Genomic DNA, 26,643 nt, shown 5'->3' with positions numbered 1-26,643 from the left:
AATATTATCAATCAAATGCTTTGTGGTGTTAGTCCAACTCTCCCTTTTTAGTGGACTTTCTGAGGTAAGAAACAGATGCAAGATTACAAAAATGTACGATAGTTATAGACTAAGGCAGAGGTCTCCAACCTTTTTGGTTTGGTGGCCCAGAAAGGGAGGCAGGCACCGCTACGTGTGTGCAAATGGGCCGCATGTGTGCGCATGCAAAAATGTCCACCCACGCGCACACATGCACACATGCAAACGTGGCTGCTCAGGTGCGATTGCTGCAAATGGGGTGGCGCTAGTGCCAGTGAGACACTCTGGGGCAGGCTTAGGACAGCGCTACTACCAGAGGGATACTTGGGGCGGCACTAGTGCTGGTGGGACACTCAGGGGCGGGGTGGTGCTAGCACCAGAAGAATACTCGCAGTGGTGCTAGGGCGAGTGTGGGAGGGTGAGTACTGGGCATCTCTTCATGTGGCCTGGTGGCCAAGCAGCCACAGCCTGGTAGTGGGCTGCAGCCCACAGGTTGGGGACCCCTGGACTAAGGAATATATTTTTTTTCTTCCATTAGTTCCTGTCTGATTCTCAGAGACTGCCTGGAGAAGTCCCTACAGTTTCCTTGGCAAGGTTTTTTCAGAAGTGGTTTGCTCTTGCTTCCTTCTTAGTGTTGAGACAGTGATTGGCCCAAGGTAAACCAGCTGGCTTCATGCACATTGTCTCCTGTTTTCTATCCTGGTGCCTTAACCACCACACCAAACTGGCTCTCTAAATAAGTTAATAAGGGTCATCTAAAATTACACTTATATTGCGCAAGCATATGCAAAAGGATTTGCATTTATTCTTGCAATACCCACAAGTGCCTGCAATCTTCTGCAGCATCCTTGGATAGAACACTGGTAGAAGAATATATTTCACTGGCAGATGTTAAGCTAACAGGAGAAACATGCATAGTTGGATATATACCCTACCGTGTAGTGGAAACATTTCAAGAAACTTAAATTCAGATGCTAAGGCACGAACATTCAAATTCTTTTTCTGATAGTCCTATCAGAATAGCACACAGAAAAGTAATATTGCACAGTAGATGCAATATTAGAAACTCTTATTAAATGAATCAATTCAGTAACAGTTTCTCCATGCCTGAACTGAGAAATTTTTGGTTACTTGAAGATGTTTGTTATCAAGGCATCTTGCTTATCAGCCGTGGATGGATTTCTAGTCACCTCATAATACCCTCCTTATCACAAGCTAAAACCATGAAGATGGTAGATGGTAAGTCAGCTTTTGGGCTCACAATTATATAAAAAAGAGTAAAGTAAAAATAATGTGTAAAGAAGACATTCATCTTTGGGATAAATGCCGAGAAAAAGATGGCCCTTCCCTACTACGTAATTCAAGTGGCTTTCTGTGTTTGAGTCAGCAGAAATCTATCTTGGCATAAAATGTATTGTCCCATCGCCTTTCCTATTCCTGGATCTGGAGAACCCTCACAATTTGTTAAGCTCTCGATGAAATTGCTGGGTCTGGAGCAACTATGCCCAGTGGTTTCCATGGCTTTTTTTTGTCATAGAACGCTCAGAACGGAGTTCCGGCACCTTTTTTGGATGGAACCTTGTAGAGTAGGCAAGGTGGGTTGTATGACGTGTGAGTTCCGGCACCTTTTTCTTTTACAAAAAAAGCACTTTCTGCCAAAGGCTAAGAAAAAGAGAATGGTGACAGATACCTGGGAACTGAAGGGAAAGGTGTGTAACTCCAGAACCTGAAGCTAATCCAACTCTTGAGAAGTCACCTGACTGTGCTGCTGACAGAATAGTCCATGAAGGATCTAAGATTTTACAGACTTTGGGATGACTAGGGAAGAGGTCCCCAACCTTTTTGACACCTGAGACGGTTTCATGGGAGACAGGTTTTCCATGGACTGGGGGTGGGGTGGGGGCAAGGGAAGATTTCAGAATGATTCAAGTGCATTACATTTATTGTAAATTTTCTAAATAAATAATCCACTTTATTTCTAGTATTGTATTAGATTAGACCACTTCTAAAAAAAGTGGGAAGGAAAAGAGACAATCCTAAACTCAACCTTCCAGTAAAACAAACCAAAGACCCAGCACACTGAGGAAGTGCTGAAAAAAAGCATGAGAGAGAAAGAGAGAGAGAGAGAGAGAGAGAGAGAGAGAGAGAGAGAGAGAGAGCAAACCAACACAGCACCATGCAAGCCCAGCAGCCTTAGAAAAGATGCAAATGAGAGAGGGATTCCCTTGGAGACACAGTGCTTAAGGGGAAATGTAGCTTCTCCCTCCCCCATTGTAAGCTGGGTAGGAGGGCGGTTGCCTTGCAAACTTTAAGAACTTCACGAAGAAAGGAGGGACACACCCACACCCACATCCACACAAATACACCAAATGAAACCTTGAAAAGCAGGCAGGATGTTGCCAAAACACGAGACACCTGGAACATCAAAATAAAAGCAAAAAACTCCAGTTGAAGTGCAGCAGAGCCCAGCGGTCTTAGAAAAGGTACAGACAAGAGAGAGAATCCCTTGGAGATGCAGCGCTTAAGGTGAAAGGTGGCTTCTCCCTGCCCCTATTTGCACCCTGAGAAAGACACCCTCACACACACACACACCTTGGGGAGGGCTCCCCCTCCAACGAGGCTTTGGGGGAACCCCCAGTTGCAAGGTTGTCTGGCACACGTTTGTCTTGCAAACTTGGAGAGTTGCACAAAAGGAACGCGAGCCCAGCTGGGGTGCCGGGAGGGGGGGAGGAGGAAAGTGAGAAAGAAGAGGAGGAGGAAGAAGTAGCAGAAGGAAGAGGGAGCAAGACCAGGAAGAGGAGGAGGAGGCAGAAGAAGAGGTAGCAGAAGAAACAGGAGGAGGGAGAGGAGGAAGGATACAGAGCTCAGATGTTACAAACCAGTTGCAAGTGCAGCCATAGGAGGATCTTGCACTGAGCAAGATGGCTTCTGCCCTGCCACTCTCCCACCCCTGCCCAGACCCCTGCAGACTTGCTGCATTCATGGAAGTGAAAGACGTGCTGTCAGCGCACCTCCAGCTGCGCGGCCCAGTTCCTAAGTAGCCGTGGCCCAATACCGGTCCATGGACCCAGGGTCGGGGACCCCTGGACTAGGGGGTTCCTCTCCCTGTAAGATACAAAACATAATGGATAAGAACAACTTAAGCCTGTCTCATCAATGGGCTGGGGACAAGACAAAGACATCACAGGAACACATATATAAAGAAGTTGCTAGAATATGTTTGTATTATGGTTAGATGCAAGTGGGTAAGGATATTTCAGAGAACATTTGAGGACAACAATGATCAGAATAGTTAAAGCAATGGTCCTTCCAATCATATACTGTATATTGATACTGAGAAAGAACGAGGGAATCAAGTTCAGATGATGGATCTAAAGACAGTAAGAATACCATGCAAAAAATGATTATTCAGTCCTGAGCCAAACAAAGGCTCACTGCCTTTTGAGCATAGAATAAAAAATATGACTTTGTTTGTCAAGATGGAGAAAAAGAAGAAAGGGTTAAGACAGAGGAAAGACAGGTTAAAGCAGAAGGAGAGGATAAAAGAAAAATTGCATGATTATCCCAGGAAGAATTATGAGTTATTGTTGGAAATAAATGGAGATACTGAGCAGTACTCCAGGAGACAAGCCTGACTCATTAAACAATTAAGGTTTTAATATAGAGTAACCTAAATAAATGGTGTTCCCAGAGCCCATCAGAGTTTTGATTATATGATACAAAAGACTGAAGTTAAGCGCTGATGTTAATTCATCTATACTTTTTATTTTTTTTACTTTTATTATTTAATAAGTGAAACCTTAAAGATTAAAACAATAATAGGGATCTGTTGTTACTGTATGAAATAATTTGCCAATTTTGTTAATAGATGTTTATATTTTACAAAATAATAAATACTAATGGGGAATATTTGACAGAAGTGAGGATATAGTTTTTGTTTTGCATATATATATATGTCATATGTTTTAAAGCTATGATCTGTTATTTCTAACTTTATTAGCTCATTTCTAATTTAAAACCAGTCTCTGCTTTGAGTTTTCAAAAGTGAAAGTATCCGATTCTCTTAACAGCAATAATGATGAATACAAACATTCTTTTGATATCATAAAAGATGGTACATTTGAACACCAAGACAGAAAGCAACCTAACAAAATCCATTTTTTAAAATAGACTAAGCAAATATAACTAATTCCAGATCCTTGAACATCAAAATAGCTCAATTTGAAAATATTAGTGTAGCTACTAGCAAGTTTTTTTTTAAAAGTAGCAACGTAATTCTATAGCAATGGTCTTTTCACAATGATTCTTCTGGAGTGCATTATGGTACTTCTGCAACGTATTTGAAGAATCAAATTTTGTATCTGCCTCTTGGGATGTCTTCATTGCAATTCCACAATAGATTTATTGAGCAATGTCATAGTAGTAGTTGCGCAGCTTTAATTCAACAGTAAAAAATGATGGCCGATCATCAACACTGGAAGAAGGAAGAAAAATATTTTTGTAGCCAAGCAGACTCTTTATTATTTGTCTGGCAATTTACAGTCAATATATTATCTCTTTAACAACAACATTTACCAGCACTTTCTCTTGCTTCAGGACAGCTTATTGTGTAACTGCTATCCTTATCAGATAACTTAATAGTGGTTTCTCAGCACTTAGCAAGAAACAGCCAGCAAAATACTGCATTACAAAATGACATTTTGGAAACACAGGAAAGGATCACAAATCTAGGCAAAGTCGTGATCTGTATTTTGCTTTCATCTTCTTACTTATCAATACTATCAGATAGTTCCAAAAGAAGGGTATCTCTTGGGTGAAGGTTGAAACAAAGAATGAGTCAAAAAGTCAGGATGGTGGTCATAACCAAGAGATCAAATCTTGGTATTTATGTTGTGATCAATGAAAAATGGGGTGTATCCCTTCTCATCTGCTAAAGAATTCCAAACTCAGGTAGCAAGGAATGCCTGTATATGCTGGTTTTGATGGAACATTTAACTATGGTCAATGAGCTGGTTATGCTTCAAGAAACTATTGATATGAGAATACTTACCTATATGTCCAACACAATTTCATTAATTCATAGATATCAGATGAGCAACCCACTGGACATTCCAGTCGTTCTCCTCTTTCAATCATCTGTGCAACATCAATTCCTTTCATACCCTACAACCAACGACACAGAAAACTGAGACGTTGGTTTCAACTGAAATAAGAATATCACAATTTCTGAAATATTTTTCTCACAAAGAAGTATTGTAATGCATGGCTTTTCAACCAGTGGTACCGGTACCACCTGAGGTACATTGGCACCTGGCAGGTGGTATGCGACCATCCTAGAAAAGTGGTAGCGGGGGAGGGGAATGAGCTGAACTGGTGGCAGCACCGCACAAGCCTAAGCGAGAGATGGCTGGAGCTAGGCAATTGGTGGTACTCGGATGTTGCCATATCCTAAAAGTGGTACAATGGGTGAAAAGGTTGAAAAGCCCTGTTGTAATAGACATTTGAATAGCATCTACATCTTGGTTTATTTTTAAATCTATGATTTGGAATTAAAAAGGAAAGTTTAATAATGGCAAATAAAGTTTATTTACCTTATATGGCTTTTGCCCATAGGAAAATGTCTCCCACATTAACACACCAAAACTCCAAACATCACTCTTGCTAGAAAATTTGAAGAAGTTCATGCATTCTGGAGCATACCATTTAACTGGCCATTTGCCATGATGTTCTGCCTGTAATGACACCCAAAATTAAAGAAAACAGTAAAATACATTGGTGTATTATATCTATCAAGCACAATCTATAGAAGAATCAGAAAACATATTCCATTTTAATTGTTCAATGAACCACAATTTGTTGTTGCAACCCAGAGGGTTTACAGAATTTATTTATAAAATAGATTTATTATGCAATAAAACAGTAACAGTAATTAATAAAGAAAAAAATAAATTATATAATATCAGGTTAATACTCATTAGCAAAATTGTTATAAGAACAAAACCATCATCAGTTAATGGTACTATAGAAGAAATGTTTATAATATTCAGTTGCTGTTCAAGCAAAACTTGCCAATCTCCACATCTTCTCTGTGTTCAATAAGAATTCAATCTTATCTGAATCTGGCTAGAATACTTTGCTTTTTAGAAGACGTTCTAATTATTTGGTATGGGTAGCTGAGGAAGTTGGGCAATACTGTATAGTAGATAGTAGGAATAGCCTATAAAATGCTTTTTTAAAAAGGGGTAGACTCGCTGGGAGTGTGAATGTTTTAGGCCAGGGGTCTTCAAACGTGGCCCTTTTATGACTTGTGGACTTCAACTCCCAGAATTCCTCAGCCAGGCATGCTCACTACCTGATATTTCTAGAATATATTTCTAGGACCATGAGTGAATGAGGTGGATTTCACAGGAAGCATCTGGCCCATCCCTAACTATAAAGAAACTGATGCCATTAGAAAAAATACTAGAATTCGTCCAGTGAATTCTAGATCCTTGATTTACTCAGCTTATATAAATTTTAAGTAATGTTTAAGCAATGGCTTTTGTGATGTCCTGATAAATGTTTTCCCCAACAAGTCATATACATTTAACAAATAAGCATAATTTCACTGGGCTTTAAAAAACTTAAATACAGGAAGAAATGTTCTATTCAATTCTTTTCTCCCAACAAATTTGTGCAAGGCATAAAGTTGAACAAGAGCCGAATTATAGTGACATCACAGTTCACATTGACATTTGATGATAAAAATCTTAAAACATGTTAAAGGATGGAAAAATTACCTTGTAGTAATCATTAGAACCAAGAGCTTTTGAAAGTCCAAAGTCACTGATTTTGGCATAATGTTGTGTAACCAGAAGCACATTTCTTGCAGCTAAATCTCTGTGTACAAAATTATTTTCTTCCAAATATTTCATTCCCATGGAAACTTGATGCACCAGCTCTATTAGGTTCTTTTCTGTGACATCTCTGCAAAATCAAACCTGACTTTTAGAAACCTATTTCTTTTTACATTCTTCATTCCTTATCCCCACCCAGTAGAGAGCAGATACTAATGATACTGTCAAGATTAAAAACTTGGCAGCTACATGCCTGGACTTTATTTGGATACTCAAGCTGGAGGTTGACAGATACATTGAATAAATATTCCAACTTAATTGCTTAATAAGGACTAATTTATAGTCCTTATGCATTCATTCTTTTTCATACATTATTGCTAATTTTTTATTATATCCATGTAGCATCCACATAGTTTAGAACAGAGGTGGAATACTTTCCTCCCAGTCTTGTACTGTCTCAGAAACCTTCAGAAATTGTCAATGGATTGTAAATTCTAATGTGACAATTATGATTTGACAGTTGATTATTATTTATACAGGAAATAAATATACTAGTTAAATTAATCTTTTAAACTAATCTTTTAAATTCAAATAAAATTAGTATTTTCTTCTCTTTGGTCATTTCTTTGTCCTGATCTTAACAAATGTTTGGAATGTGCCCTGAAAAGCTTGACTTAGTTGGTTTACAAGCAAATGCCAACCATTAAATAGAGATTTTCTGGAAAGTAGACTTTGCAGAGATCAAAGGTTCACCTAAACCAGGAGTGGGGAACAAAGGCCCTTTTATGCCTTGTGGATTTCAACTCCCAGAACTATACTGGCTTGTCCTAGCAAGAATATATACTCAATCAATATCACAATTAAAAGGTAAAGGTTCCCCCGCACATGCGCTTGTCCGAGGCCCAGCGCTTGTCCAAGGCCCAGCGCTTGTCTGAGGACATCTCCGTGGTCATGTGGCCGGCATGACTGGATGCCAAAGGCACGCGGAACGCTGTTACCTTCCCACCGTAGTGGTCCCTATTTTTCTACTTGCATTTTTTACGTGCTTTCGAACTGCTAGGTTTGCAGAAGCTGGGACGAGTAACAGGCGCTCACTCTGTTACGTGGCACTCAGGTTTCGACCTGCCAAACTGCTGACCATTTGATTGACAAGCTCAGCGTCCTAACCCATGTTGATGATGTAGACTGGGGTGGGGAACTAGGCCCAATATTCTTCAATATTTTCATAAATGACTTAGATGAGGGAATTGAAGGGGAACTCATCAAATTTGCAGATGACACCAAACTGGCAGAAGTAGCCAACATCCCAGAAGATAAACTCAGAATCCAAAAAGATCTTAACAAACTTGAATAATGGGTCCTGTCCAACAAAATGAGTTTCAATGTGGAGAAATGCAAAGTTTTACATTTAGGCAAGAAAAATCAAAGGTACAAGTACAGACTGGGCAAGACCTGGCTTAAAAACAGTAACTGTGAAATGGACCTTGGAGTCCTAGTGGATGATTACTGAACCATGCAGCAGCAGCCAAAAAATACAATCCTGGGTTGTATAAACAGAGGCATAGAATCAAGATCATGCAAAGTATTAGTATCGCTTTATAAAACCCTAGTAAGACCACACCTGGAATATTGCAGTCAATTTTGTTCACCATATCACAAAAAAGATGTTGAGAGTTTGGAAAAAATTCAGAGAAGAGCAATTAAGATGATCAAAGGCCAGGAGACTAAAACATACCAAGAATGGCTGCAGGACTTGGCTTTGGCTAGTCTAAAGAAAAGAAGATACAGGGGACACATGATAGCAGTATTCCAGTATTTGAGGAGCTGCCACAAGGACAAGGGGGTCACGTTATTCTCCAAAGCACCAGAGGGTAGGACAAGAACAATGGTTGGAAACTGAAAAAAGAGAGAAGCAACCTAGAATTAAGGAGAAACTTCCTGACAGTGAGGACAATTAACCAATGGAACAAAAATTGTGGGTGCTCCATCACTGGAGATTTTTAAGAAGAGGCTAGACAGTCACTTGTCTAAGATGGTATAAGTTCTCCTGCTTAAGCAGGGAGCTGGACTTGAAGACTTCCAAGGTCCCTTCCAGCTCTATTCTATTCTATCTGTGGACTTCAACTCCCAGAATTCCTGAGTCAGCATGGCTGGCTCAGGAATTCTGGGAGTTGAAGTCCACAAGTCATAAAGGGGCCATCGTTCCCCACATCTGGCCTAAACAGACTAAATCATTTACATTTGTGACATTTCTATATTGCAGTGACTTCCATGCTTTGCAAATGTACTTGTGGAATACTAAATTCAGCAAAAATCGCAACCATGCACTCAGGTAAGCAGGCATGGCAAGCCAAAATATATATCCTTTATATGAATATATGTATATTTGTATTCAGTAAATTCACTTGTAGTAAAATTCAGTGGTCTGTCACAAAGCTGTATATATGCCTTCAATGTAAATTGAAGAATAAAATGTTAATTTTGAAAATGTCACTGTTATGGAAAAGTTTATTTCTGAAGTATTCAAAATTTCAATTTCCAGATATTACAAAAACTGTTATTTTCATATAACTTGCAGTTTCCAATGAGCAGCGATCATTATAATTATCAATTTATATTCCATCCATTATTGGTCAAAACTTGCCAACTTACTGTCAACTCACCCGTGTTTTAACAAATATTTATTCAAGGGGCCAAGTTCAGCCATTTCCATTACCAACATCCAAGATTCAGCTTCACATATCCCAATCATTCGGACAATATATGGGTTATCAAGTTGTTGCATTACATTTGCTTCTCTTAGGAGTTCATCTTTTATTGCTGGATCATTACTTTCATTTTTGAGAATTTTCACAGCCACAGTTTTCTTTCCTCTATAACAGAAATTCCAAGAAAACAGAATTATGTTAAGTTTAGGGGAAGGGCAGATGGCTGGAAATGAGGTGGCCTATTTCTATCCTAAAATAAATTTTGCTGGCCAGCAGTAGTTCACTTGCTTTGCTCTGTTGACATTTTCCAAACAGAATCAGCCTTAATTTCAAATCTGTAGATACCATTTTAATATTTTAAGATCATAGGCCATTACTGTGGCTTTATCAGAAGTTCCCATTCTTTAATCTATGTTTGAAATATTCCAGAAGAGTCCACTTTCAAATTTTTCTTGTACTTTTGATAGAGATACAGTATGCTATAGGTGTTATTTCTATAATGGATTCCATCACACAAGAAAGCAACTCAGGTGCCTTTGAGGCAGCCAAAGCACCTCGTCCATACTGATCCCTAAAAACATTCTTAAATTGAAGACACATCCACTGTTGCAAACTGGGAAGCCAAAATTCAATTTGAAGTTGGAGAAAATCCTTAAACTAGCCATTATATCATGATCCATCTTGTATCTTAGCTTTCCAATTAAGTTATTTATCATCAATTTTCAAAATAGAATTTCCCCAAAGAGGTAGATGTTCATGAGTCCCTATCACAACTCAATTTACATCCTAAAATGGCTCATAGATTTCTCACCACTACTTTTCCTAGAAATCTTTTCTGCCACATGTTTCAAGAGCTTGCCATAGAAAATAGCACAAAGGGAATAGATAATAATTGCCAAACTTAACCCATGAAAGCTAATATTTGATTATATGTTCATTTAACGAAGACATGCTAATAAAAACCACAATAACAACAACTTTATTGTCACTTTGAATGTACACCAATCGGCATACATCAAAATGAATATGGTAATATGATCATTTAGTATCTTTTGTGATAGTGTATTAATGTATATTAATAGATATATGGGTACATTTTCAAATGTTAAAAATATGTTAATATAATGTTGAAGTTTTGGAATTTATCAAGAATTGTGGTTGTATTGAGCATGGGGTGGTGGTGGGTTGCAAAACAATTACGTTTAAAAAAAATGGAAGATATCAAGGGATGGTTGTCAGAAATGTATGACCAATCTTTTTTGAAAAAATGCAAAACAGATTATTTTCTAGCAATCAAAGGATGCAGTAATATATGTTACTATAGCACAGATTCTGTGATATGTTACAATAACGTCTTGTAATATTCCTGTTATAGTAGTGAATTCATTCAATGTCTATTGATAAGTATAATATATTAGATTTTTCTTTTCTTTCTTAGTTTGTACTTTTGATTTTTTAAAATTAAAGATTGTTTTGTTACAAAAAATAATAATAATAATAAAATATAAGTTGCACATATAACATTTTTCCCAACAGAAAGGGCAAAGAAAACATTTTTGTTAATTATATACTTTACCAGATTAAAATTAAAATGCTAATTTTCATATGAACAAATTATAACAAATACATTTAAATAAGAATACTGTTATGCTAAACTGTAATCCAAAGTATTCTTTCTAGGCTAATTAAATGAAACTTCTGTATAAACATATACAAAACTGAATTTTAAGGATACAATTATATCCATATTTATAAGGAAGATTCAGCCTGAAATTTGGTAAGCAAACTTAGTGGAACTTCTGACTGAGCTCAGAGATAGTAAACTGCCAAAGTCTTTGGTTTAAAGGTAACACACTAGATTTTTGTTATAGAACTGGATTCCAGTGCAAAGATCTGTGACTTAGTTTCATTACGTTAAAGTAATAAACTATTGTTTATGGGAACAACTCTATATTCACTTCAAATTACCAAGTGTTTTGGAAAGTTATAACAAATGAACAATATTCATTCGATTGAACTACTTAATTTAGATTGCTGGAAGAAATATCAACAACCTAAGATACGCAGATGATACCACTCTAATGGCAGAAAGTGAAGAAGAACTAAAGAGCCTCTTGTTGCGGGTGAAGAAGGAGAGTGCAAAATTTGGGTTGAAACTTAACATTAAGAAAACCAAGATCATGGCATCTGGCCCTCTCAATTCCTGGCAAATAGATGGGGAAGAAATGGAGGTAGTGACAGATTTTGTTTTCCTGGGCTCCAAGATCACTGCAGATGGGGACTGTAGCCAAGAAATTAAAAGACGCTTGCTCCTGGGAAGGAAAGCCATGGCAAATCTAGACAGCACACTAAAAAGCAGAGACATCACCCTGTCAACAAAAGTGCGTATAGTCAAGGCTATGGTCTTCCCAGTTGCAATGTATGGCTGTGAAAGTTGGACCATAAGAAAGGCTGAGCGCCAAAGAATTGAGGCCTTTGAACTGTGGTGCTGGAGAAGACTCCTGCGAGTCCCTTGGACTACAAGGCGATCAAACCGGTCAGTCCTAGAGGAGATCAATCCTGACTGCTCTTTAGAAGGCCAGCTCCTGAAGCTAAAACTCAAATACTTTGGCCACCTAATGAGAAGGAAGGACTCACTGGAGAAGAGTCTAATGCTGGGAAAGATCGAGGGCAATAGAAGAAGGGGACGACAGAGAATGAGGTGGCATGATGGAGTCACTGAAGCAGTAGGCGTGAGCTTAAATGGACTCCAGAAGATGGTGGAAGACAGGAAGGCCTGGAGGAACGTTGTCCATAAGGTCGCGATGAGTCGGACACGACTTCGCAGCTAACAACAACAACAAAGATAAAGGGTTTCATACAAACTTTTTGTAATAATTACTGTAAGAACAGTATCAAAATCCAATAAAGAAGAGGATACTAGACAAATAAAGATGGGGAACAATAACCTACTTTTTCATTTCGTAAGTGCCTTTTTTTACTGTACCAAAATTACCAGAACCAAGTTCTTTTTCTTCCAAAGTCAGTAAATTTCGGTCAAGGGTGACATTTTTAGCTTTCACTTCTTCTGGATCTGCATATGGACTTTCATAAACTTCTGTATCCATAGGCAAAGGTTCCCTCTCTTCACCTGTTAAATGAACAGAAATTACTTTATTACAATAGTCATTTGTAATCTGTCCTTATTAAATTTAAAATATGAACGTCAAAATATTAGCTCAAAATGAGGCACTTTTTTTGAAATAATCATAATTATATTTTAGTTTGAACTTTGGCATTGCACTATAATGCTTTTGTTGCTATGCTATTTCATGCATATGGTTTTCATTTGCTTTTGTACATCTTAATGAATCACGTATAGTTTCAAACTTTGTGAAATCAGACGGAATTAGAAGAAAGAAAATGTATTTTCATGAGGAACACCCAAATGCTGGACTAATCCAATTTCTGACAAATAGGCAAAGGATTTCTTGGATAAATTTTATAAAAATACATTTGTGTTATAAATTATCCCAATTAGTCAGTCTTTCTGTTGCTATTGCTGATTTTATTTCCACATATAAGCTATTTTATTCCAAAGGAAGAAAAAAAATATTCATCAATGTGAATGTGATTTAAAGACAACTACTAGAGTCTTGGGTGTGGTTTCCAACCAGTATTACAAAATAATTTGGAATGGAAAGAAAGATAGGCAAAACAAAGCCTTTTCCTTGGATTCCATGTTAAAGAGCAAATGTCTTTTTTGACGTTGACCAAATAAATTTATAGCCATAGAAAATTATTTGGAGTATTTATTGAGGCTAGAGTCCCTTTTAGACTCTACTGGGAAGGGCCATGTTAGATACAAAATGTAAGGAAGCTTTTATACCAGTTAGCAAAAAGTAACAACAAAAGATCGAAAAGGCTAGCTACGCTGGCTAAGACAGCCCCTATTTACTGCCCTTTCGTAAGGTCGTGTAGACCTGGTTCTTTTCCTAGGCACTGGAGTTGGGTTATCAGCACTGGAGCTTTGGCATGGATATATGAAGTAACAATAGCAATAGCACCTAGACTTATCTACCACTTCACAGTGCTTTACAGCCCTCTCTAAGTGGTTTACAGAGTCAGCCTATTGCCCCCAACAATCTGGGTCCTCATTTTACTGACCTCAGAAGGATGTAAGGCTGAGTCAACCTTGAGCTGGTGAGGATCAAACCCCTGGCAGTCAGCAGAATTAGCCTGCAATACGACATTCTAACCACTGTGCCACCACAGCATAGTTTATATACAGTTTTATAGGTTTTTGGACTTTAATGGAATCTTTGCTTTTATCTGGTTTGCTGCCCAGAGTTTATTGGATAGATGGATGGCTATATAAACTGGATATATAAATAAAGTGAAGTCTAGCATTTTTTCCAGGCACTAAGTAAGAGAAAAATTGGAGAAGTCTGGTCCACAGTTATACAAAGCACCAATATATCTCAATCAGTGTGTAGAAATCTTAGGCCAATGTGAGACCTGAACAATTGATTTCACTTGTTTGCAGTGAAATAAATAAGCATTTTAACTTGTAAATAGTTACCTTCACTGCCTGTATTTTAGACATTATCAGAAATTATACAAAATCATTACATACCTGGTTTTGCCCACGAGGGTGCATAATTGTTAAACATTGCAAGTAGTGCAGAATCATCTCTCTGGGCAGGAATAGAGAAAGATGGCTGTGACAGAAACAGATTTTTTTATTTCAATCATTTGGGGTCAAAGAGAAAGACAACATTAAAAAGAAAATTACATGACAAACATTAAGCAAAAACAAAATGCAAGCGGAGTTAAAGAAAGAGAGCAAATCTTACTTAAATTTTTGAAAAGTTATTTGCTGCTTACATTTGGCAGTAAAGCAAGGCTTACAATGAAAAAACATAAAGATTTCTACAAATATTTTAAATAATTTCCTAAAGAAGGAATTAAATAACACTTTTATATTTCAATTGTACACAACCACAGATCTTATTTTGGAATCCCATGTCCACTGAAACAAGAACTGCTCAGTGTTTTTCTTCCAATATATTTTATATTTTCACTGCTATTTTTTCATTTTATAAACCATTCTTCAAAAGTGCATGGACTTTGAAGCAGTAATTTGGGAAATAAATGTAATTTACTGGTCTAGCATTATTTGAAACAAACTTATCCCTAAATATCTCTTATTGTTTTTCCCAACCATTGATCTATGCTTTTTTTATACAAATGAATAAAAATGAAAAGCTGATTAACATATTAACATGTAACATATTAAGCTTGCTTGGAACACTAGAAAACTGACAAATACAAATGTACCAGGATAAACAAGTGATGCAATAGACAATTGTGGTGGCCATAAAATCCATCCTTCCTTCCTTCCTTCCTTCCTTCCTTCCTTCCTTCCTTCCTTCCTTCCTTCCTTCCCTTCCTTCCTTTCCTTCCTTCCTTCCTTCCTTCCTTCCTTCCTTCCTTCCTTCCTTCCTTCCTTCCTTCCTTCCTTCCTGTTATGTCGTGGGCTCGGGTGAGCAGGAATGAATACAGACATTTGTTCAGAAAGCAACACATCCTTTATTAGTTATGACAGAGCTTAACCCTATAGAGTCAAACCCCATAGCAGCAGCCAATAGAATGGAACCCATGCTTCCTGCCAAGGTTGACCAATTACAGGGCCGGAGATGGTCTGTCTAGGTTTCAGGAGAGACATTGACTCATGTGGTGTGATACCACAAGCTCAGTACATAACACTCCTTCCCCCTAAGACCAAACTAAATTCCCCCAACAACTTGACAACAGTCAAGGCTTATTGATCACTCCCAATAACCAACATACAAAATAACACAAAATACAAATAATAAGTAACGGTGCCTTTACATACCGTGTGATTATAACACGACCTTTACAGACGTGACTTCAATAAGATTAAAAAATGTCTCAGTAAAAATGTGTGTCCCCAGGCGGTTCAAATCACCCTTATTTCTGTAGGTAATGGTAGTGTTCTGTACCAGCCTGCTACCGGCCTTGCAGAAAGGCAACCCCTGTACAAACGGCAGAGGCTGGAAAGCGTCTGAGGCTGGAAAACGTCTGCCAAGTTTATTACACAAACAAACAACAAAACATGAAACAAGATACCGGAGCTTTGATCCTCAAACGGAGCGGTTGCTTTCAGCAACCAGCCCTTCCCCAAACACTCCCTTTATTAGAGTTCAGGGCGTGGCCTCCCTGTGCCTCCTTCCGAGGAGTCCCACAGCCTTTCTCTGCTTGCTTCTACTGGTCTGCCTCCTGCGTCGGGCGTCCTTGAACAGGGCCAGCTGTGGGTCCTCTTCATCTGCACTGTCGGGCTCGCGCAGCTGAGTCTCCACCAAGTAAGAGGGGTCTGGCTGGGGGCTCTGCGAAGCCTCCAAGCCATCATCAGCAAGTTCGTCTTCAACACCCTCCTCCTCCCCCTCGTCTGAGTCATCCGACCCGGCTGCCGAACCCACAGGCTGACCCTGAATCACAACAGGTAGGGAGGCTTGTCAAACACTTACAATACTCATTTAACAACATAGTCAGTTAGATATGCCGGAGGTTTGTGTATCTGGGATGAACGCCTTGGGGTTCCCCCCACTTTGTGATCTACCAGCTTACCTGGTGGGCTGGATAGACCCAAGTCCCCTTGTGCTCTGTTGTCTAGGGGAAGTGACATGCTCTGGCTGGCCTCAGCAGGTTGGCCCACCCCAGAGTCAGCCTGTTCTGTAGCATAAGCGCAGCGATTTCTGAGATTTAGCTGGTCTGCCAGATCAGGGGGTCCATGTTGCACCTCCAAGCTCCCTGGTATATCCCCAGAATCCATTTCTATTGAGGGGGGGGGAAACCCTGGTGGTCTTGGTGTGGGCTGGTCTGGGTGTCTGTGTGAGGGCCTCTGGAGGGACTTATGCTACGGTCCTTACTTAATGACCATTCTGGAAACCTTTTCCTTAATTAGTCAATATGTCTTCTTATTTGACGATCCCCCTCCAACCCCACTACATAAGATAGGGGCCCTGACACCTTGGTTACCTTACCAGGAACCCACAATTGCCCAGGCTCATAGTTTCTGGCCCAAACCAGATCACCCATATGCAACCCCCTCAGGGGCTAAGGCCTGGAGGCTTCTGCTGCCACGCGGTCCGGATGCAATCTGTCTCCCCCAACGAAGCTCAGCAGGACTTTTACCTGTAGCAGTGCAGGGAGTGGAGTGCTGGCAGAACAGAAAATCAGCCAGTCTGTGATGCCAGTCACCTGTGATAATACGCCTGAGTGCGTCCTTTGTAGTCCTTACCATCTGTTTGGCTTGTCTGTTTGACGAAGGGTGGAATGGTGCAGATATAGCATGTCTGATGAGGTTAGCCCTGAGAAAAGCTTGAAACTCAGCAGCAGTATATTGAGACCCATTATCAGAAACCAGAACGTCAGGCAACCCATGTGTTGCAAAGAGTTTTCTCAGCACCTGGATGGTCCTAGCAGTAGTCATATTAGGAACTGGGGTGACCTCCAGCCATTTGGAATGGCTGTCTACAACTATCAGGAAAAGTTGTCCCTGAAAAGGCCCAGCGTAATCAATGTGAACTCTGGACCAGGGCGTATGTGTTTCTTCCCACCTGTGAACTGGGGCCTGAGACATTTCAGGCTGAGATTGCTGACAAGTATAGCAACCATGAACTTGATCCTCTACAGCCTTTTCCAGACCCAGCCACCAAAGGTAGCTTCTAGCTAAGGCCTTCAGCCTTACAATGCCAGGGTGGCCTTCATGAAGAGATTGTAAGACTCTATCCCTCAATGAGGTGGGAATTACGACTCTGTTGCCCCATAAAATGCAGCCCTTGTGAGCAGATAACTCATGCCTCCTGACAAAATAACTTTGGAATTCTGATCCTGGACTTTTATCCAGCCACCCCGTGTATACCCAAGACAATACCCTGCTCAGAATTTTATCTGAGGCAGTTTCAGCAGCAATGTCCCCAGTGTGAAGAGGAAATTCAGGTAAATCCTGAATAGACAATATTTTAGCAGCAGGTGCAGGGTCAGGCTCCATTAGTGGCAGTGGCAGTCTGCTTAGGCCATCTGCATGGCCCATTTCCTTCCCTGGTTTATGAAGTAACTTAAAAGTGTATGCAGACAAAAATATGGACCACCTTAACATTCTGGGTGAAGGTATGTGAGGAGTTGGTTTGTCTGTTCTAAACAACCCCAAAAGAGGTTTGTGATCTGTGTAGACAGTGAATTCCCTTCCATATAAATAATCATGAAATTTTTTAACACCTGCCACTATGGCCAATGCTTCCTTATCAATCTGGGCATAATTACGTTCAGCAGATGATAAGGTTCTGGAATAAAAGGCAATGGGAACTTATTTCCCATTTCTCTCAACGTGGCTCAAAACTGCCCCACCCTGTAGGGAGGTGCATCACATGCAAGACAAACTTTTTTAGACTCAATGTAATGAGTGACAGTAGACTTTTCAGATAAGAGACTTTGCAAGGTTTGGAAGCTTTTTTCATGCGAGGGCAACCACTTCCATGGGGCTTTTTTTTTTATCAAACAGCCTGTGTAGGGGCTCTGCTATGGCAGCCTTATGAGGTAGAAATGTGTGATAAAAATTGAGGAGGCCCCAAAACGCCTGCAGCTCCCCTTTTGACTTTGGCCTTGGAGCCATTTTAATGGCCTTCATTTTTGAATCTGCGGGGTGTATTCCATTAGCATCGATACGGAACCCCAAAAACTCCATAGATGAAACCCCAATACTACATTTGGTTTTCTTTAATTTGAGGCCTGCATCGCGAAGCCTCTGTAAAACAGCCCTGAGCCTATTGGCCAATACTTCAGTGGATTCTCCAGCAATGAGAACTCATCAAAAGAGGGGCAAAATCCCTGAATACCTTTAAGTGTGTGTTCCATAACCCCTTGGAAAATACCTGGTGCCACACTGACTCCAAACTGTAAATGCTTGACTTTGAATACTCCCTTGTGAGTTACGATTGTTTGAGCTGCGGCTGTGGCGTCATCAATAGGCAATTGCTGATACGCTTGCACTAAGTCGAGTTTACCAAAAATAGTTCCCCCTTGCAACGAAGCCAAAATATGGCTGACTACAGGAACTGCGTAAGCATGTTGACTAAGAGCCTTATTCAATGTACATTTATAGTCTGCGCATATACAAACCTCCCCGTTAGGCTTCAGAGAGCTGATGATAGGAGTTTCCCACTCCCCCCCCATCAACAGGCTCTAGAACATCTTGTTCCATGAGCTTATCGATTTCTGAATCGATTTTGTGCCTCAGGGCAAACAGAACCCTCCTTGGTTTAATTCTGATGGGTACAACTAGAGGATTTAATTTGAACGAAATTGGCGGCCCCTTATAAGTTCCCAGATTTGACTCAAAAACATCTGCAAATTCCTCGCAAACGGTCATGAGGTCTGTTGTCTGAGTTCAGTTAATGCCTGTAATTTGAATGCCCAGGGCATCAAACCAATCGAGTCCTATAAGACTCATTCTTTGTCCCTCTACTACAGGGGTGTCAAACTCAATTTCATTGAGGGCCACATCAGCATTGCGGTTGCCCTCAGGGGCCGGGTGGGTGTGGCCTACTGGGTGGGTGTGGCTAGAGTGCGTATGGCCTACTGGGTGGGCATGGCCAGCTCTACATCAAGGGTACCTATGGGGGCCTGGGCAGGAGTGGGACAGATCTGAGGGTCTCTGGCAGAAGGAGGGTCTCTGGGCCAGGGCCAAGGCAGTGGGGGCCATTCCCTCACTGTTTCCAGGATGGTTTCGCGGGCCACATGAAACCACTTCACGGGCTGGATCTGGCCCCCGGGCCTTGTGTTTGACATGTCTGCTCTACTACTATGACATCCAGGTGCCCCAGAAACCCTTTAAATTTTACCAGTACAAAGGCTTCCCCTTTAACCTTAACATTAGCGTTCTGAAAGTCAGTTAACACAATATCAGAGGGCTTTAGTTTAACCCACTTGTTGCTGTGCCTGCAAACACAGTTGAATGTGTCTTGAGAAATGATGGATACAGCCAAGCCGGAGTCCAACTCCATTATACAAGGAACGCCTTGTAGCTCTACTGTGAGCTTGAGTTTGGGCTTGAGTGGGCGACGAGCCCCAATGCGGCAAATGCTTCTCTGACTATTGAAGAATCCCACACTAAATGGACCCTGGGCCCCAGTACCTCTCCTAGCCGGCTCCTCCGACTGTTGCTTGGATGGCCTGTCTCTCTGGTGGGCCCTGCAGACCATGGCAATATGGCCGGTCCTTCCACACACTCTACACATGGCCGAGTGGAATCTGCATCTGGCGCAAAGATGGCTGCCTCTGCACCCCTTACATCTAGGTAAGAGAATTGCCTTGTAATCGTTCTCTTTTTGCTGGCTTCTCCGGTGTTGTGCACTCGGTTGTTGTTGGAGCTTGTTTACTTTGGGTTCTTCATCTCCTGATGATTCTTTGGCATGTTTGGCGACCTCAGAATGAACTGAATCTTCAACCCTCGGGTTTTTGGTTGGCTGTACGGTCTGCACAGCTCCTCCGGCGGCTTCGTTGGCCATGATCTCGTCCTGAGCTTCTGAGAAGGTGGGGTTGGGTCTCGCAAACAGTCTTTGCTGTAATGTTCTGTCTCTGAGACCGCAGACAAGCCGGTCTCTCAGGCGTTCCTCTAAGTTCAAAAACTTGCAGAGGCGTGCGGCCTGCTTTAGGCCCACAATAAATTCTGACGCTGTCTCTCCGGGTAGCTGTACTCTCTAATCAAACTTAAAACGCCATGCCATCTCTGACATTTTCGGCTGAAAATGTCCAGTCAACTTCCTTTTGAGATCTGCAAATGATACGGCTTTGATGGGCATTGGCGCGAAGAGATTTTCAGCTAAGTCAAACGTTGCTGGTCCACAAACGTACAGCAATGTGGCAGCTTTTAGGCCTTCCTCTGCAATCTGGTTAGCGTGTAAATAGTTTTCTACCTGCGAGAGGTAAGACGGCCAATCTTCTGGATGCTTGATGTCTAACTCTCTGAATTTGCTGACCTTCGGCAGCTCTTTTGATTCCGGTGCTCACGGAACCTGATTTGAGGGCTCAGGAATGCCTCACTGAGCATGTGGCCGCTAGTGTAGTGTTACTAGCCGGCCTAGAGAGGGGGGGAAATGCCTCTTCCCACCAGCGCATCTTGCCGACCCCTCGCTGACTTCAGCCCTTTTCAGGCGGTGAAGCAGGATCCCACCTTTGTCACCACTGTTATGTCATGGGCTCGGGTGAGCAGGAATGAATACAGACAGTTGTTCAGAAAGCAACACATCCTTTATTAGTTATGACAGAGCTTAACCCGGGCCGAGCCCAGCCACTATATATAAGTCTAAAAAAAATCTACAATCTAAAAAATAAAATTACATGCACACACACACACACACACACACACTATGTAAGTACCTATATCTGTTAGGAATATGTAAAAAATCTACTTTGAATGAAGCAGAGAAAAACAGAGATACGTAAGATGACTGATCCGTTAATGTTCCTGTCTCCTCCAAACCATTTGATTTTCTCTTTAGCAATAGGGAACTGAGAGTGTTGAAACTGACAGAACTGAATTGATTGGAGAATTACTTTTAAATATGAAATTCATTCGTATGAGACTTTAACACATTTAAGGAGAGAGGAAAAATAAATTAAGTTTTCCCTATTTAGTTATGAAGACGTGAGTACGATCCATTTGATGGGAAAAGAAACAAGCATTTGTAAGTCTGTTTTGGAAATTAGGCATCTCCTTTACAACTAACATTTATGTAAAGTGCATAAAACTCATTTCTCATAATAGGCTGTGAATAAATACAATACTTATGTTTGTTTTAAACTTATCAACATAGTTAACGTTCTAATAAAATCGTTCTAATATTTTTCTATTAGAAGAGTTTCCACAGCAAATGAGGTCCATGAACTATTTTATTTAATGTATATCACATACATAGGAAGCTGGAAGGCCTTGAAAGAGATTACAAAGTGGCAATCAAAATCACCCATACAGTTATTATAGTTTGAGAGGTAAGTAGCAGAAATAAGTCTAATGCTTTGAATTATATAGGCAAGGGATTCATAAACTGATGATACCCAACTTTTTTTCTCCACCCCGAACCAACCCAGTGATGCCCTCGCCATGATGTCCCGCTGCCTGGAGGCGGTCCAGGTCTGGATGGGGAGAAACAGGCTTCGTCTCAATCCTGCCAAGACTGAGTGCATACTGGCATCTCAGACTAACCAGTCCATTCCATCTCTAATGATGGGGGCTGAGGTGTTACCCCCCCGTCGATAGGGCTCGCAACTTGGGCGTCCTCCTGGATTCACGGCTCAGTTTTGAAGACCATATAGGAGCCGTGACCAGGGGGGGTTTGCCCAGGTTCGCCTGGTGCATCAGTTGTGGCCCTACCTGGACCAAGATGCCCTGCGCACAGTCACTCATGCACTCGTGACCTCCCGATTGGACTACTGCAACGCTCTCTACATGGGGCTGCCCTTGAGGACCACTCGGAGGCTCCAGCTGGTGCAGAATGCAGCCGCACAGGTTGTGATGGGGGTTTCCCGATACTCCCATGTAACACCTCTACTCCGAGAGCTGCATTGGCTTCCGGTTGCCCTCCAGGTGAGATTCAAGGTGCTGGTGATGACCTATAAAGCCCTTAATGGCTTGGGTCTGGGATATCTGAGGGAACACCTGCTGCCGGCATCAAGCTCCCTTCGTCCTGTGCGCTCCCACAGGGAGGGTCTTCTCAGGGTACCACCGGTAAAAGATTGCTGGCAGACAATACCCAGGGGGAGGGCCTTCTCTGTGGGTGCACCGGCCCTTTGGATCCAGCTGCCTGTAGAGCTTAGGACTGCCCCTGACCTTCGCTCATTCTGCCGGGACCTGAAGACCTGGCTCTTCGAGCTTTCTGGCCTGGACTGAGAGTATTAACTGGGGTTTTAATTGTATTTTAATTGTAATTGGGGTTTTTAGTTCAAGGTTAGTGTAATCATTTTAATTGTTTTTAATTTTTGTAACTTCTTGTATTGTTTTTTAAAAAAAACCTTGTGAACCGCCCTGAGTCCTACGGGAGAAGGGCGGTATATAAGTCTAATAAAATAATAAATAAATAAATAAAATAAAATAAACTCTGGGTCATGATCTCCTGGTGAAGTCTTAAGTAGCTTTGAAGGAAATTGCATTTCTGCTACTACATCTGGAGGGCGCAGCCTATCTGACTGCTAGCTTAGGACTCAACGCTTATTCAATGACCTTTTCTGCAACTCTTTCTACTCCAAGCAACCCAGCCAAGATCAAGTTGCTCTTATCTAATCTCCTCTTTGTCCTCTTCTTTGGTATCTCTACAGGGTTGGGAAGGGAGTTGGTCTATTAAGCCCTGCAGTCACGCTAACTCCAGTCTAGCTAACATTACTTCACAGAAGAGGACAGTAAACTTAGGCTGCTTCATGTCTCAGAAATTAGACCTGCTTGTAAAAATACTTATTTATTTTCATTCTAACCACCATAATTATTCTAAAACAAATCACTGTTGTATTTCAAAACAAATAAAATGCAAGCCCAAGTATAAAATAGCCATGGATTAATTATATAAATTAAGAAGTCAAAGCTGAAGGAAGTTGCTAGATGCTCACAGAAGATTAGCAACAAGAGGCAAGGTAAACTACAAAAAGGTTGTAAGTCAGCAAAGTCAAGGTAATTTTTAAATGTATGGAAAGACTTAACAAAGTCATGTTTAATTGCACCTTGTGGCTTCCTGGCTTTGGGAAAGTGTATGATTTGATTCTGGTGATAATTCCACCTGTTGTCCAAGTCTAGAAACCATAAAGGATATCAAATGAATAAATAAATGTATGAAGAAAATATGAAAAAAATCCATATTTATTTTTTTCAGCCATTCACAATAGATCCGTTCTAAGTATAGCATATTTTGCGAAGTACATTGTAATAACTGATTTTTAAAGTTAAGTGAATGTTTGCTTCCATTAAAACTCTGGCTAAATTCAAACTTTAAATTATTTGAAAAGAGATCCACTAAAATCAATAGATCTTAAATTATTCATCTGCAGGTTTATTGATTACAATGGCATATTATAAGTATTCTGGATTTTATGACAACGGGTGCATTTTTAATTAGAACTTTTAGCTTTGTAGTCAGCTTGCTATATTGCTAGTTTTAAAGATTATAACTGGGAAATACAGCTTTATGCCTATATATATTTAGCAATAATATGAAAGATGTTAAGAAATTTTCTGGGTTGAAACTTTTTAATTTCTTTTCCCCAATGGTTCAATTTGTTTTCTGTATATTTGAATACTGCAAATGGAATTTAATTTATTCGTAACATACACCATCCTCATGTAATCAATTAAAAAGTTTGATCAGTTTGGTCTAATTAATACATCTATGGAAATATTCATTTAAATAGCTTTTGTGAAACCAAAGTTTTTGGAGATTCTTCCTAGAGGAATTTATGATACATATTCATTCCTTCCAGGCATGGATACTTGGGTAACTGCTTCACAAATCTATCAAAAATAGCCATCTGCACACAAATTTAAGGCCTAGTTTGCTTAAACATGTTTGCAGATAAGCATAAATGGTTAGTATCATATTAAACTATAAAGCAGAGGTCCCCAACCTTTTGGGCACCAGGAACCTGTTCTGTGGAGAAAGGTTTTTCTGCGGAACAGAGGGTGTGTGGTTTTGTGTACTGCCTGCACCTTGTGGATGGGTCTTTGCTTGTTTGTGAGGCCCAGTTACTGGCATGCTGCAGCCCAGTACTAGTCCACGGAACAGGGGTTGGGAACCCCTGCTATAAAGCACCAATTTATAAGGCACAATGATCAGATTTACCAACCAGTCATATGATGACATATCACAATTAATAGATTATGTCTAAGATAAGAAGATAAAAGATTAACTAGTGCAAACAAGGTTAAAACAATCATTTTCACTTACATGCGTGTTCTAGCACTGAAGTGAATGGAAAAGATAAAATCCAGTCTTACAAACTAGGACAGGAATTTCCAATGGTGTTTAATGCTTGAGACTAAAAGCTTTATTGAACTGGGTTCATTATTTTCTCTGCTTCTTCAAACTGAGCCTTGGTGGAGCAGTGGGCTAATGCCTCCTTAAGTAACACCAGCTGCCTGCAATTAGTGCAGGTTCGCATCCCACCAGGCTCAAGGTTGACTCAGCCTTCCATCCTTCCGAGGTAGGTAAAATGAGGACCCAGATTGTTGGGGGCAATAAGCTGACTTTGTAATAATGCCGCTTGGGGTGTGTGTGAAAGCCCTAATACGCAGGCATATACATAGAATGAAGGCTACTGCTAAGCTTGTAAGCCGCCCCTGAGTCTTTGGAGAAGGGCGGGATATAAATGGAATTAAAATAAAAATAAATAAAAAATAAAAATAAATATCTTATATGAATCTATGTAAGTTTATCACATGCATTATTTTTAAAAAATATAATACCATCATGGTCTCCAATTATATTTTCTGCTTCTAATGCATTCAAATCCTATATGCACTTGCTTACAGAGCAAACTAATATATCTAAAACTACTTCATTAGTTATTCTGAAAACAGAATTGATGTTTCAAAATTTAAAATATGATAGCTATTATTTTATTTTTATCAGATAAAACCCCATATATGAATATTCAGTAATCATGGGTGCTATAGTTGCCTTCTAACAAATTAATATTATATAACATTTAAAAAACAAAACATATTGAAGAAAATGCATAAAATGTAAATTGCAACCTTATTTGTAATTTGGAATTAAATGTAATTTGAAACTTATTTAACCAGCAAGAGTAAATACATAAACCATGCTAAACACTTAAATATTGTCATACTTTATATTATTTAAAATATTACTGGTTTTCACCAATGCATTTTCTTACCGTGGAGTTGCGAGGCTTAGAAATTTTGGGGGGTAATGTCCCTAAGGTAAAAAGATATATCAATTACTATAAAAATATCAGTTGTGACTTATTGTTAAGATCAGCATCAAGGAGCAAAGACAGGTAGAAACTTTATCTCCATGCAAAGACAAACCAAGTTCCCTTTTTAAAAAAATGAAACAGTAAACAAATGAGCACATGTGAATTGATCCTGGAACAGATTTTTCTGGAACAGAAAAGGTTATGTACAAATTTTTGTCTGCTTTTCAAGAGGATCTTGTACTTCCGCAATTTACTGGAGAGTTTTTCAACAGGCTGAAAAGTAGAAGAACCTCATTATTAGTTCATCATTAGCAAATTATCAAATTGGGAACAAAATGTAATAACTCTCCCTAAAATTGGCTCCAAGTGGAGAGAAATCTTATCATGTCAGGTTTTCCTGATGTGTAAACTAACTACAGTTTATTATAAATGAAGAAGAAGTTGGTTTTGTATGATAGTGAAAACATGGGCACTTTGTTTTACTAGCACTCCTAGTGGAAGTTTGGTTTTAGTGACATGGATCTACAACCTGAAAGCAGCCAAGTTATCTAGAAGTCACTTTAATGTCAATATTTATGAGAGTCACACTTCATTTGTGCAATGTGCTAGGAAAAAAATTCTTTCAAATATTTGCACGCTTTTCATTTAAAAGAATATGCCATTCATATCTGATACAATTTCATGCTGAAGATGGAATGGATCACATATTGGTACATAAAAGTTCCTCTGCCCTCATACACCCCCACACCATGTCTCACCACTCCAAACTGAGAGAAAATGATGTTTTTTTCTAACTGATGCGATAAATATTTGCTATATTTTTAAGCAACTGTATTTCAGAAAAATTAATTATGCCAGCAATGACACATTAGAGTACTTTTAATTTTATTACTAGGAATTTGCCTGATCTTGACACAATCAGAAGTTAGTAATTCACACTGTATGGATTTGACTTCAATATTTTAATAATATAAGCTACTTACTACTTCTTGATTGAAAATCTGGATCACAAACTGGCTCTGTTATTATCCTTAGAAGTCCATCTGCTTTGTAGGAATAATGTTCCACTAGCTGTCATGCAGATGAAATAAAATAGC

At 39.9% G+C, this 26,643-nt stretch overlaps 1 protein-coding gene across 2 annotated transcripts in view; it reads right to left on the bottom strand.

The window, feature by feature from the left end:
• Positions 1 to 3,842: 3,842 nt before the first annotated feature.
• Positions 3,843 to 26,643, bottom strand: part of SYK (spleen associated tyrosine kinase) — a 44,744-nt gene continuing 21,943 nt past the window's right edge. Inside the window, exons 5-14 of one of the 2 annotated variants that reach the window (XM_083351245.1) lie at positions 26,530 to 26,617; positions 25,505 to 25,545; positions 23,336 to 23,404; positions 14,178 to 14,262; positions 12,515 to 12,692; positions 9,518 to 9,727; positions 6,798 to 6,984; positions 5,610 to 5,750; positions 5,069 to 5,181; positions 3,843 to 4,492 (exon numbers count right to left, since the gene is read on the bottom strand). In XM_083351245.1, coding sequence (XP_083207371.1) covers positions 4,420 to 4,492; positions 5,069 to 5,181; positions 5,610 to 5,750; positions 6,798 to 6,984; positions 9,518 to 9,727; positions 12,515 to 12,692; positions 14,178 to 14,262; positions 23,336 to 23,404; positions 25,505 to 25,545; positions 26,530 to 26,617 — 1,185 coding nt within the window. In that variant the 3' untranslated portion in view covers positions 3,843 to 4,419. The remainder of the gene's footprint in view (positions 4,493 to 5,068; positions 5,182 to 5,609; positions 5,751 to 6,797; positions 6,985 to 9,517; positions 9,728 to 12,514; positions 12,693 to 14,177; positions 14,263 to 23,335; positions 23,405 to 25,504; positions 25,546 to 26,529; positions 26,618 to 26,643) is intronic. The other variant, XM_083351246.1, reaches the window with a different exon arrangement.

This window comes from Vipera ursinii (genome assembly GCF_947247035.1).
Source record: "Vipera ursinii genome assembly, chromosome: 2".
Taxonomy (NCBI): Eukaryota; Metazoa; Chordata; class Lepidosauria; order Squamata; family Viperidae; genus Vipera; species Vipera ursinii.
The sequence above is the reverse complement of the archived record's forward strand: the minus strand, read 5'-3'. Positions and strand labels throughout refer to the sequence as shown.